The sequence below is a fragment of the Oculina patagonica genome, chromosome 4 (genome assembly GCF_052425735.1).
Source record: "Oculina patagonica isolate OP01 chromosome 4, crgOcupat, whole genome shotgun sequence".
Lineage (NCBI taxonomy): Eukaryota > Metazoa > Cnidaria > Anthozoa > Scleractinia > Oculinidae > Oculina > Oculina patagonica.
The window spans coordinates 52,871,418-52,885,067 of NC_135761.1; the positions used below are offsets into that span (position 1 = coordinate 52,871,418).

Genomic DNA, 13,650 nt, shown 5'->3' on the forward strand with positions numbered 1-13,650 from the left:
AAAAGAATTCTGCGTTTCAAAAATGATTGGGTTTATATTTGGATACTGTGGGATACTGAAACATTTAACGTGCATTTCAGAATATATACCGCATGATAAAACTCTCCAATAATAGTGATATCAAACCCAGAACTATACAAACTCTAACAAAAAAAAAATACAAAAACAATGCAACTCCACATTTTTATTTTAAGAGTCATAGTTGAAATAGAAACATAATTCTTGGGAGGATTTTTGCGTCTGAGCTATGTAGATTTGGGGGTTATTTCTGGCCGGATTGAGGATATATTATTTTACGGTATTTTTTTATAGTCTAAGAAAGCGTATTCGTTAATGTTACAAGAAAATTCGTAATATGTATGATCAAATTATAGTTTAGATTCCTTAACTTGTTGTAGTCATATCATCAAGATTTCCCAACGAATCCAAGTGATCGCAGGACAACCTTTAGACGACGAGAATTCACGAAAAGTGTTTCCTTCTTTTGTGTGGCTGCTGAGAGATGTTGTCTTAAGTCTGCCCAAGGGCGTGGAAAACCTCAAGAAATATTTCCTTGAAAAGGTAATTAACTATACAGGAGATATAACATATACAACACATTTTGGTTGTAAGTGCTGCACAAATTAATCGAAGAAACAAGTGCTGATTTTATTTTTAATCCTCAATAAAAAAATTCGGAAAGTTGAACGATTCTTACTATCCAATCACCATTTGAAGTCATGCGAAAATAATTTGGAGCAGCTCGATCGTAAGTGGTTCGAAGTGAGTGATTCGGCCCGTTGAAGCAAAGTATTCCTCCATGCTAGAGAAGAATCTCTGGTACCAAAGCAAAGGCGGCGGAGCAGGGGGGCAGGGGGGCCGTCCCCCCCCCCCCGCAAACGAAAATTTGGGGAGCCCCCCACATTTTGGTGCCGAAAATATCGCGAGCGCAACATAAAATTGGTTTATCAAGATATTTCATCTCTTGAGTGAGTTCAAACATCTTCGAAACTTCCAGGGAAGTCTTTGGGAAACTTCGTTTCCCTTCGCAAAAGTTGGAAAAATGATCGAAAACGTTCGTATGGCCTTTGAACAACAATTGGAGAATCTTCGGAAATCTTCGGTCTAGAAGCTCCTCAGAAAACAAAAGGTTGTCAAAATAGAAAAAGGTTTCTCCAAATATGAAAACCTGCCGAGTATCAATCGTAGCCCCCCCACCCGACGTTCCAAACACTCCACCGCCTCTGCCAGGTTAAGTAATCGTCAGTGATTCGGAGTAATTCGGAGTAACGCGCGAATGAGGTACCGGTAATCAGGATAGGTCTTGTTACTTGGCAACGGCGGTGTCGATAACCGCGTGCTCAGACAGTTCGGAAAATTCGCCTTTATCGGGTACTTGTTTCCCCATTCAATTTTTGATTTCAGTAGGGCGAGGTTTTGCCTTACTTCTGTGTAGTGGCATGAGTGCATGGCATAAAATAAAACGAGCAAATACTATTTTTGCCACAAACAGGTTTTCAAAGCCCATGGGCGGCCAAGTGACAAATCACAAAAAGTCGTCAACAACATCCTGAAGTTTTTCCCTGACTTTGACGCCTTTCCCCTCTCCCCGCCATCATCAGACGCGGAAGTCATACAAAACTTGACTGAGGAGGGGAGGCAGGGGGAGATAAACTCCTCTTTCCTGAAAGGAGTTGAAGATTTTAAACAGATGTTGCATACTAAGCTGAGTCCTAAACGGAGTTTTGGTGGACAAGGAGTCGTGACTGGAGAAGGTTGGATAAAACAGATTTCTAGATCATCTATACAAATTCTCTCTGTAAAATACCCTGGTTCGGAGGTTTTCTCTTTAAATTTCTATTTTAGATTAAATTTCTGTTGAGCCGCAACGGCGAAAAGAATTTGTGAGAAAAAAAAGAAAGAAAACCTCTTGGATTTGGGTATCCGGTCCATGAAAGATTTTTTGTCCATGAAACATTTAAAAGATCTGGGCTACGCTTATAAAACTTGGCACTTCATTGACACAAATACAAATATTAATACATTCAAAGGGCGGATTTCGGGTTTGGAAATGACCATACGATAACTAACAACTTAAAAAGCGCAGACTTGTTTGATATGGATGCGTATCTTAACGATTCAGTCTTTTTTATGTCTTTCGAGTCTGGTAAAAGTCTGCTCTAACGATTATTCTTTGTTTTATTTGCCCTTTCTGGGATTGGCTGAGGAGTTTAACCCTTATTATGCTAAGTCCGGATTATTCCGGGATTTGGAGGAATGGCCATTCAACCACTTATGGCGTCACCAATTTACACGTCAGCAGATGTTTGTAACGTGCAACTTATAGAACGGTTCAGCCAAAAAAAAAGTTGTACATTTTTACATGGAAATGTCATCAAAAACTTAATGCAGTGTCAGAAAGTGCATTCTAGCAAAGTTTAGAGAAATTTAGGACCGTAGAGCCAAGAAAATCGATTAACGGTTAAAAAACGCGTTTTTTGGAGTAATTTCAGCATATTAAGGGTTAAGGGTACGTTTGCTCAAATTGTGGAAGACGTAAGCGTAAGGGATTTTATTTTCTCACCCTGCAGGGATTAGTTAGAACGAGGCAAAGTGCCTGGCACACAATCTTCTCGGTGCTATACTCGTGCGTCGCGCGCCCGCACTTAACACCCTCGCGCATCGAACACGCAATTCAGTTAAACGAACTAAAGCTCCTCCTTGCGTGAATCGCTCATACACAATAAAAATAATGTGTTAAGTATTTTTATGATGTTTGATTTATTTTCAGCATTAGCAACCCTGGTAGAGGAATATATAAAAGCTGTTAACTCTCCTGGGGCAGTGCCTGTTGTTCAGAGTGCATGGGACGTGTTTACAAAAACAAAATGCACTCAGGCTCTGAACGATGCTAAAGCTGTTTATGAGTAAGTACTGCACCACCCTCAAGCATTGGGAGTCCAAATTAATAGCTTTGCAGTTAGCTTTCATGTTAACATACTCGGAAACATTTCATTTGAATCACCCCTTAAAATAGACGAATTGACCGTTTGCTGGGCCTCTTGGAGATATTTTACAATGCCATTTTACATACCTAGATTACAGTTTGCCCTTGTATACTTCAACTCGTGAAATACCTTCCCTTTTGTATACCAACAACCGGTGCCCTTTTCGGGCAGAGCATCCCGGTATAGGCCACTATCGGGTGAGTACCCCTTATCCCTGGGTCAACCCAACGCAATGCAGCGCAGTGAAAACGCTTACAAACGCTTCAGGAAAGGTACGTTTTTTCTTGGGTGGGGAGGGCTGGGGTGTCAGAGGGGAGGGTCATCAGCTATTCAAGGGGGAATTCATGGGGAGGGCCATACATCTTCATAATAGGCTAGTTTCGAATTACGCTCCACTGATCACTTACAAAGGAATAAAGTCGAGGTTCAGGGGAATAATTTGAATTTTCTTTTGTTTTATTCTCCTTAACCTCGACTTTACTCCTTTGTTTAGGATCAGTAGATCGTACTTCGAAACTAGCCTATTCTGTCGTAGCTCGACCAATAGCAAATAAATTAAAGTAATATTTCTTATGACTTGTTTTACTTTTCAGAGGAGGAATGAAGGAATTCAGGGAAAGGATTCGCCTTCCTTGTGATGATAGAAAGATTCGTAGTTCTCACGAGGATCATTTGCTTGAAGCTTTGACGTTTTTTGAAAGTGAAACGGAAGACACCTCAGTGACAGCTCGGTGGCTTTACATGGAGGAATTAGCGGTAAGTTAAATCAGTAAATGTTAGTTAATGTCCGGTAAAAACTTGGCTAAGGTATTGGAGTTTAAGAGAAACATAAGCTTTCGATAGCCCCCCGATTACTCTCACCCCTGTTTTTTCGAACCTTAGGTAAGGTAAGCCTCGAGCCAAGTGGCACATACTACCGGAACTGTTGGAATTAAGTGGTTAGGAATATTTCTCCTCCCCCCTGGATGGCATGTTAGTCCATCACAGGGTTACCCTCAGCATTATGTCGCCGGCACCCATTTATACACCTGGGTGGAGAGAGGTACTATGAGAGTAAAGTGTCGTGCCCAAGAACACAACACAGTTACCCCGGCCAGGGCTGGAACCCTGACCGTTCGGTCCAGCATTTTTTCGAACCTTAGCTTCCGAAAACTCTCGAACCAAAAGTCGTTTCTGCCGGGATCTCTTTAGTTATCAGTCCCTCTGCAACTTTATACATCACCCGATTTGCGAATTCCCGGTTCCTTTAGCTAGTTTTTGCGTTTCTTTTGAAGTTCCAAAAATTGGATTGCCACTGTTTTTTATCATGACTTCGGGACTGCATCGAAACATATCAGTTCTGATTTCTTTGTTTGTTTGTTTGTCAGAACTTCGCAGACGAGGAAGAGAGTGCGTTGTTAAGAGAGAATAACAATCTGACCGAGGAGCAGTGTAGTGATCTCATGAAAACTTTACGCGTGGTGTGGTTAGAGCCTGTACTCAGGGACCTACAAGATGCTGATAACACCGAGTTCTTAGTTTTGGAAGAGCGTTTGAGATCAGTTTATCACAAACTTGACTGTGACTTCAGGCAACAGGCTCCTGGAGCCAAGAGTTTGTGTTCCAACTTAGCATACATCTACGAACTGGTACGGACAGCGTTTTTGATTGATTGATACAAGAATAATACTACTGAGGTACAGAAGGCTGGTTTTTACTGAGCATAAGCGAAATCAAAAGCACAAGAAACAAGCAAAAGCACACGCATACGGATGCAGTGGCATGTTCAGAGCTTTAACTGGAGGGCGGGCGGGGGAGCTTTTTTGTGTATGTACACCCAAAATATTTAAACAGGGGGAGTCCAAAAAAGCATGTCGTTTACCAAAAATAAGTATTGGCCCCTGGCCCTCCAGAACCCTTCCCTAGATCCGCAACCGTTTTGCTGTCCGAATTAAGAATCACCGCTACATAAATAATTATAAACAATAGTAAAAGCACAAGAAGAAAGAGCAGCTTATGTCAGCCCACAGAGATTCTTCTACTAGCTGGCGAACACGCAGTTGTTTTAAAAAGTTCTTTATTAAAAATAAATTGGCAACAAGAACAAAACCAGCGTAAGTCAGCTGTCTTTCCAAACTGTTTATAACACTGCTCAGAATAATTCTTATTTAGTTGTGTGATAAAATTGAAGTTGGTTTCTTTCAAACGTTAGCAACACTTTGAAGAGATGAAAGAACATCTGGCTCAACTCAAGACAAGGAAGTTGTATTTCGAGCAAATCGCCTCCGAGAGAGCAGCGAGAGAAGCTGAGGCTGAAGAGACAGAAAAAATGCGAGTAAGTTTAAATATTGTTATTTTTTTGTTCAGTAGTGAAGTAGCAATATGCTGTCTAGTAAAAAAGCAAGGAGCAAAGCGCAAGAAGGTCAGAAATTTCCGCTTTCTTCAATCTCAATCAATAAAGATGCTTGCAAAGTAACAGGTTTTTTCTAACTGGACAGAGCAAATCGCAAATATTTTTCAGTGTTTTTCATTCGAGTTTTTTTCATGGGTGCTCTTGAGGTATGCGAGGTACAGTGTTCACTCGCTGAGAAAGAATAAGTAATGATTCCTTTGCTGTAAGGTTTTATTTCTTAGAGATCAAGGTCTGTTGTTTTGACTCCATCGGCTCCCGGTTTGTGCTGATTTTAGCTGGATTACAGTACAGTGCAGTGCAGTATCGAACAGTACAGAACAGCACAGTCCAGCATGCACAAGGCACGGCACGGCACAGTACAGTACAGCGCAGTGCAGTGCAATTTAAGGAAGCATCAATGAGGCGTGTTTATTAGTATCGATAAAACAATTACAAATCTGAAATTTGGAAGAATTTTGTTGTTCACCTTTAGACAAGTTGATTAGCAAGCTGTATTACTGGCCTTTATATTTAGGTAGAAGTTTAAGCCGAAGCACTTTTTGTCACTTCTATCTTGGCGTTATTTTTTTTCTAGCTTGAAAACGAACATTTGGTGGAAAGTAGAAAGGATATCGAAGACAAGGTAAGTATTGTTAATTTAAAGAAATCCCTTAACACACACTGTTAATCTCCTTAATATATTGAGTGATTTTTTGTTTTCTAAGCCATAGTAGGGTTTTCCAAAGAGCTGTGCCACTGTAGCTAAAGCTATTTTTCAAAAAGTTAGTTAGTTGTTGAAGAGGGACAACTAGTTGTTTACAGAGTCCCTTAAAGAAATAGCGCGTTTTATTACGCTTATGATAAGTTTAAATTCTAGCACCACTTATTCGGGCCTTTGTGGTTATTTACTGGCAAGAAGCGGAGATCACCAGAATTTCTCATGTCGAAAGAACCGAAAAAGCAGCTTGTCCTCTAAATCATGATTTATTTCTATCAGATTGCCCAGTTGGAAGAGAAGCACATTGAAGAAGAAAGAGAGCTTAAACGCATGATCGAAAAACAAATGCGAACACAAAGAGAGCAGACAGAAGCCGCCATGTTGGCAGCGAGGGAAAGGTCGGCAGCAGAAAGGGAAAGATATTCACGACAACAAAGAGAACTACAAGCTCAGATAGAGACAGCTAGACGACAACAACAAGAACAAGAGGCAACCATCAATAATCTGCGAGTCAGGCTCAGGAGAATGTAATACTGAGCGAAACTACATGAGTGTCAGTTAAAGACACATGTACTTAGTAGTATGTGTAGAGCTGTGTACGTTTATTACGACTACTACTGTTCTTGAAAATGTTTCATTAGGCCTTACTGGGAGAAGATAGGCCAAAGAACTTGGCAGTACGTGTGAATCTAGCTCAGAAAGTCCTTTGGTTCGCAGAAAACTTGGTTTATAACATGTTGTAATGTTTACACGTTTTGTACCTTGTAAGAAGGAAGCCGTTGGAGGGTTCACAAATTATGATTGAAAACTGATGAAATGTTAAAAAAAAACAAAAATGAAAAGAACAATCAATGCTTACTAGCAGTTTCCCGTAGAAACGAATTGAATTCAAAACGCAATTAAAAACCACTTTAAGTAAAACCTTGTTACGTGTGCTAACCGCGAAATTGTAAAGGCACCAGAACTGTACAGATACCTTCAACAGGAGCCCTGGGGGGTAAGAATTATATATATAAAAATACGATAAATAAATAAATTTATAAATAAATAATCACGTGATGGTGTCAACTGACATGAGAAGATGTGAATCTTTGTAACCATTCCAGAGATTCTCGCCTTGTAAGACCGCCGGGATGCGCATTCCAGTCATTCCTTCTTTGTGGTCGAAGAATGTATTTTGCGGCGCGGCAGTGAAGGTGCTCGCTTATTGGTATTAAAATTAGTGGGGCGAATTTGACATAGCCCAGGTTTGATTTAACTGAATTGAATTGATGGCTCTTAAAATCAGTCAGTAGCTCAAGAAGAAGTCGCACAGAACAATTTCTTCAGAACATTTTCTTCAGAAAAACATCTCTGTTACACGGACCCTCTCTTATTCGGACAACGGACACTAAATCTCGGCCCCATGGAGCGAATTCAAACCTAACCTCTTTTACGGGTCTTTACGGACAATCCGGTGATCGGGCGATGATATTTGTGTTCGTAATACAATTTCCAGTGTGTAATTACAAAAACAACAAGACTTTTTTCATCTTAGGGGTTTTCTGAATTGTGCTTAATGTTATTTTTTACATGTAGTATTGCGTTGAAGATCATTTTGTTTGAAAACAGTGATTTGTATGCAGTACATGTAGCTGCAATGTACAATGTAGTACTCTACTGATAGACAGTACGTCCCAATGCTGCATATTTAACAATTTAGATGGAGTTAAAAGAGAGGATACCTAAACTTCGAGCCAGAATCCGAGCCAGGATCCGAGCCAGGATTCGAGCCAGGATCTGGCCTAGCCAGGATTCAAGCCAGGATTCGAGCCAGGATTCGAGCCAGGATTCGAGCTAGGATCCGAGCTAGGATCTGAGCAGGGATAATAAAGAATGGGACTAACTATTAAGCGCTCCGGTCAGCATGAATGGCACTCCGGTTAGCCTAAATAGCGTTCGGTTAGCCTAACTAGCACTCTGGTTAGCCTAAATAGAGTTCGGTTAGCGTAACTAGCACTCTGGTTAGCCTAATTAGCACTACGGTTAGCCTAACTAGCACTCTGGTTAGCCTAAATAGCACTACGGTTAGCCTACGTTAGCTTGGGTTGCTTGCGGTTAGCTTTTATAATAGGGTTAGGATTTCTATCTGAAAAAAAGGGTGGATCCTAGCTCTGATTCTAGCTCAGATCCTGGCTCGAATCCTGGCTCGGATCCTGGCTCGGATCCTGGCTCGAATCCTGGCTCGGATCCTGGCTCGAATCCTGGCTCGGATCCTGGCTCGAATCCTGGCTCGGATCCTGGCTTTATCATTAGTTTATCTCGTTAAAAGACGTGTGTGGGCCTCTTTTTAGTTACTGAACACTTCAAGCTGTCAGTGCAGTCATAAAAGTGACGTTATAGTGGAGACCGTCTTTAATACGGACACCTCTCTAACACGGACACTCAGTGCTCTGTTCCTTCGGTGTCCGTATGATTAGAGAGGTTCAACTGTACACTCGGGCTAAAACGGAGTAATACAAAGTATATCCGAAAGAGAAAAACTACATCTTATAATTTCTCTTAGATTTGGAAAAGAAAAAAACCCAGCGATTTACCTCAGGGATTAACCTGGCTCATGGTAGTATCATACACCCTGTTGTGATTGTCACGTTGCAACATAACGCAACTTTTGTTTAGTTTTAAATTTCATTTTTTTAATCAATGACGTCCAAGGAGAAATAATGTATTTGGGGTGAATAGCTTAGACTAGCCTGCGTAGTTTTGGTAGCGCGCGTATGGGAGAAACGCGAAAGGCGCGATAGGGCCACGCGAGGAAAAAAAATTGATTTTTTCCTCGCGCGGCCTTCTCGCGATCGCGCAGTCAGGACGCCTGCTACGCAGGCTAAGCTAAGACCAGCTTAGATTTCCTGTATTTCACCTATTCTTCCAAGTTAGACTGAACAGATTTAATACTGATTGGAGTGAATTATTATTTGTTCACGTAAAAAGTTTATTATTGCTGGTTTTCACTGTCACGCAAGTAACGATACTGTCACGCGCTGCAAAAAATAAATCCAAAGCTATTGAGTTAAACAAATCAAGAATTTTACAGGTTGCAGAAAATAACAAGATAGTCTACGTGTCCAAGTCTCAGGTCTGTACGGTATTCCGTACTCGAGTTATCCGTCATAGTGTTTAACACAAATTTAGAGAGCGCAGTAAGGAAACGCCATGTTGGATCCCATGTGGAGGGGCACCAAGATGGCCGCCGGAAATCAATGAAAACATCTGGCATTCACTTCTGCTATAAAGCGCGGTCAGTTCACCTTCGTGAACACGTAAACATTCATATTAACACTTCTTGCAATTGTAAAGCCTCAATTGTTTAGATCGTTAAAAATAACAGGATGAGGCATTCTTTTTAAGCATACGTGACAGCCTTCAGGCGGCCATTATGATGTCGTGTGGCGCAAAACTCCGAAATTCAAAATGTTATTTCTCAAAGACGGTGGATGCTATCGAGCTGAAAACCTTCAATAAAATATATATTAAGGACGTCTAATAGCTAGTGAAGGACAAAAAGTCAGGGGGCTCGCGATTCTGGATTTAGAATTTTGATGACGTCACGTGAAAACCAAGAATTTATCATGATCACGTTAACATTTCTTGCTATGTATTATCATGTTTCTGTAATAACTTGGCAAAATATTCTGTTCCTTCAAAATATACATCGTTAACAAGGAATAAATTCAGGGCTGGTGGGCATGATAAATTCTCCGACCATCTAAACACTGAAGAACACAAACTAAGCTCACACATGTAAGCATTGTTGTGTCCGGTCTTGTCTCTTGTCACGTCAGCATGTTACAGCAAGGCGCCCAAAAGTGTGACCACCTTTAATTAATTCACATTCTTTCGTGCAACCACCATCCAATCAAAAGCCAAGGACAGGTTCCAGTTGACTTCTGATTGGATTAAATCTGCACGGAAGAATGTGAATAAATTAAAAGTGGTCACACTTTTGGGCGCCTTGCTGTAACGGCGACGGCGTTTTCTTCAAAGACTTCAAACGATTGTCTACCGAGCGGGAGCCGAGCTATGGGAGACTCGTGACATGTCGCGACGAGCAAAGTTTCAAACTAGTGGTAACCACAGGTTAGAAAGTGCGGGCCTCGATGCAGTTAAGAGAAGGTACTGGGAGGGAAGTGTTTTTTGTTAGTTTGGATAATTACTTCAAGTCGAAGTTTTTGGGAAGTTTTCCAGAAGTTGGCATAACTGTGGTAATTGAGATTTCTTTTATAAACTGCGGTTGTTTATTGGGAGTCTCTGTCCACCGAGAATAACAGTATCTCAATGTGTGCGAAATTATGATGATGGAAGAAGAAATAACTTAAGTCACCTCATTTCACGGCAATTTTTTCAACAGGTCACGAAAATTTTTCAGACAGTGTCGATAAATCACTGGACAAAAGAAAATTATTCCGAGTAAGGTCGAGTAACGCGTCACGCTTAAGTCACGAGAGTTGTTTTTTTGATTGACAGTTTTGCGAAGTGTAGTCGAGCACGCGGTGTGAATTGAGATGTGATTTTCCTCCGTCGGCAAACTCGCTTTGTTGTCAGTGTTATAAGGAATTTCTCGAGAATAACCGTTGTTGGAATCATTCGCTTTGCCGTAGTTTATCTGTGATACAATCACAGCAGATCTTCTCAAAAGCAACACCTATAAAACAACGTCTGCAAAACGTAATGTCTGCAAGACAGAAGCCTCGATCTAATGTGACAAACTGTTGATTTTTCGCATTCTTATCGCTCTTGGAGACAAGATTTTTCTCTTCCGGTGTTACGACAAACTGTCGTGATTGACACATTTTTTGCATTCCGATCGTTCTTAGTGGAAGAACAAAATTTTCAACTTCCGGTTTGCAGATAGCCTTTATAAACGTGGCGCGCACGCGTAATACGCAATCCGCTGGTCACTGTCAAGATTAGGGTTGCGGGCCTCTCTTGGGCCCGCAACAAGGTTCTTATTTGTGGCACATGTTCTCCCGCGATAACTGGAAAGATCACGTGACGAAAATGATAACTGTGAATAAATGATATGACTTGGATGGAATTAAATAAGCGATTATAAGATTAATAAGATCTTACGGTGAGGCCCTATGCGCCAACTTGGCGCCAGGGGACAAGTGAAGTGAAGTGAAGATCTTACGTATATCTAGACATAGACAAAACTTTGTTTACACATGGTTAAAAAAAACCCATCAGCATAAAGAGATAAAAAAAAAATCTAAATACTGGTTTACGTGTTTTCCGTGTGAGTGCCCGTTAAGGAATATGTCATTGATTCCCTAATTGTAAAGGTCTGTAAACCTTGTAAGGGATGGCTTACGTAATTTAGGTGGCAGTCCATTCCAAAGAACAGCCCCGAAATGACTAAAACTGCGTAAAAGTGAAAACATCATAACAAAATGCTCCTGTCACTTATCTTTTACAATAAATGCAAATTTTATAAAATTCGAGAAAAAGAGCCCCCGGCATTTGCATGCCTTGAATTCCGTGACCATCATTGCGTGACTTGTCCGGGTCCACAGCAATGAAATCACGCGAGGTGGAGCCAGGGTTTTTGCCACGGTGTACTTATTTCATTCATATGAAAACCTCTTGCAAAATTTTTAAACCAAATTATAAGCATTGCATGCAGCGATCAACTAATCAGTTCTTATTAGTGAAATAAATAGATAACGCTGGGGCAAAGGTTTAAAGGAGAAGTTCACTCCAGAACGGCCATTTATTTTCTTTACGGCAATAAAAAGTTTATACAAAGATACGTTATCCACCAAAATTTCAGCCTCCAACGTGCGCTATAACCCTACGAAATCTTTCTTTGAAGTAGCCAAAACTTGACAACTGAACGCCGCCATCTTGGAGCTGGTAATGTATGCGTGACGTCAAAGAGCTCAGTCTGAAGTTTGGCGGGGAAATTTAAATACTCGAAACTCCTCATTTCTTTGTAGTGGCTTTTGTTTGTCAAAATGCCTTTTTTGTGCAGCACCATTTTGCTCACACAGAGCTCCAAGAAATACGAAAAGAGGTGTTTATTTTCACCGTCTTCCGATATTTAAAAGAACAATTGCTCAAAAGCGGACACAAATATTTGTGTGTTTCGAAAACTATGTGGAAGGCTGCTTCAAAGTAGATCAGAGATGCAGTCTCCTGCGTGGAAATACCCACAAAAGATAGAAAAAGCCAGACGCAATATAAACCATTTTTAATAAATCTCCTTCTAGATCTGTAACTCCCTTCAAACGACATGCAAGCGAAAGGAGGCGAAAGAATAAAGAAAGAATGGAGGTTAGTCATTTTGCTTACCGTGTTTTCTCAAATCAAACACCTCCGGCGTTTATTTTAAACTTGGCGGGGTCCGGTGTTTATTAACGAAGTGCAATTTTCTGTAATTTCTTCAGTCCCGAAAACCACGATTTTTCTCGTCGTCCCGGCCGACAAACTACTGTTGGGTCTCCGAGGATGATTTTTACCAAAGTAACAGTATTGCATACGGCACGTGCATGTTGCAATCAAGATTTGTTACAAACCGAACTGCAGAACATAAACAACCAATGAGTCCATAAACGACAATGTCGCCAACGTCCTCCGCAGTTATTAACGTTCACTGTTATAAACAACAGTGCGTCAGTCATGACAACACGAACGCGAACATTGCTGTTTCATTTTGTTTACAGCATCCATCCTAGTTATTTTACGCCGGTCTTTCCTTGATCATTACCAAAGAAGCAAACCGTACCAGTTTGTCGTAGCAGTGCTATTTAAGAGAATATATTTACTTGTTTGCTCGACCGCAAATAAACGCCGGGACCTCGATCAAACGTCTCCGGTGCTTATTTAAAAGTTAGCATTTTTGACCCGGCGTTTATAAATACGAAGCCGGAGTTTAATCGGTGACCCGCATTTAATCGAGCAAATACGACGACGACAAATAATTACAGCATGAACAAAAATTGACTTAAATTGGCAACAACACTTCTCAGAATAGAAATAACAAAACGGGCTTAGTGTTAAAAATTTTGGATGCAATGACTGGGTTGTACATGTAAATAAATATAGAAGGAGAAAAAGACAGAGAAAAAGATACAAACAAGTAATAAGTTAAGTTAAAATTTTGCTCGATCTAAAATGGAATAATTCAAACATTTCGAGCTCAGTCAGTCAACTACAAAAGTGACATAAAGTTCACTTTGGGAGTTGCGATCTTATATTTGATGAAGAAGAGTTTCTCTGGTTGATTAAAAGTCCTCCCTGAAATCAACTAAAAAGTGAAATAACATAAACGCATCATTAGTTGGTATTGCGTCTGGCTCTTTCTTTTTTGTGTGTGGGTATTTTCACGTAGGAGACTGTATCTGTGATCTTTTTCAAAGCAGTCTCCCGTGTAGCTTTCGGAACACACAAATATTTGTGTTCGCTTTGGCAGTAATATTTTCGTCCCTACCCATTCTTATTAAGTAATTTTTCTTTTAGATATTGAAAGAGGCGAAAAGATTTTTGTATCTCATTTGTATTTTGACAAACAAACGCCACTACAAAGAAACAAGGAG

At 40.5% G+C, this 13,650-nt stretch overlaps 1 protein-coding gene across 9 annotated transcripts in view; it reads left to right on the top strand.

Annotated features, from left to right (window-relative positions):
- LOC144650600 (guanylate-binding protein 2-like) overlaps positions 1 to 13,650 on the top strand; it is a 30,078-nt gene that overhangs the window by 2,628 nt on the left and 13,800 nt on the right. For 4 of the 9 annotated variants that reach the window (XM_078510313.1, XM_078510314.1, XM_078510315.1 and 1 more), the window contains 8 exons: positions 399 to 561; positions 1,493 to 1,754; positions 2,771 to 2,906; positions 3,581 to 3,743; positions 4,355 to 4,615; positions 5,179 to 5,301; positions 5,954 to 6,001; positions 6,356 to 7,056. The exons of 3 other annotated variants lie outside the window; for them this stretch is intronic. In XM_078510313.1, the coding sequence (XP_078366439.1) occupies positions 399 to 561; positions 1,493 to 1,754; positions 2,771 to 2,906; positions 3,581 to 3,743; positions 4,355 to 4,615; positions 5,179 to 5,301; positions 5,954 to 6,001; positions 6,356 to 6,607 (1,408 nt within the window). In that variant the 3' untranslated portion in view covers positions 6,608 to 7,056. Of the gene's footprint in view, positions 1 to 398; positions 562 to 1,492; positions 1,755 to 2,770; positions 2,907 to 3,580; positions 3,744 to 4,354; positions 4,616 to 5,178; positions 5,302 to 5,953; positions 6,002 to 6,355; positions 7,057 to 13,650 lie in introns of those variants that run through there. 2 more of the 9 variants (XM_078510316.1, XM_078510319.1) reach the window with 2 other exon arrangements.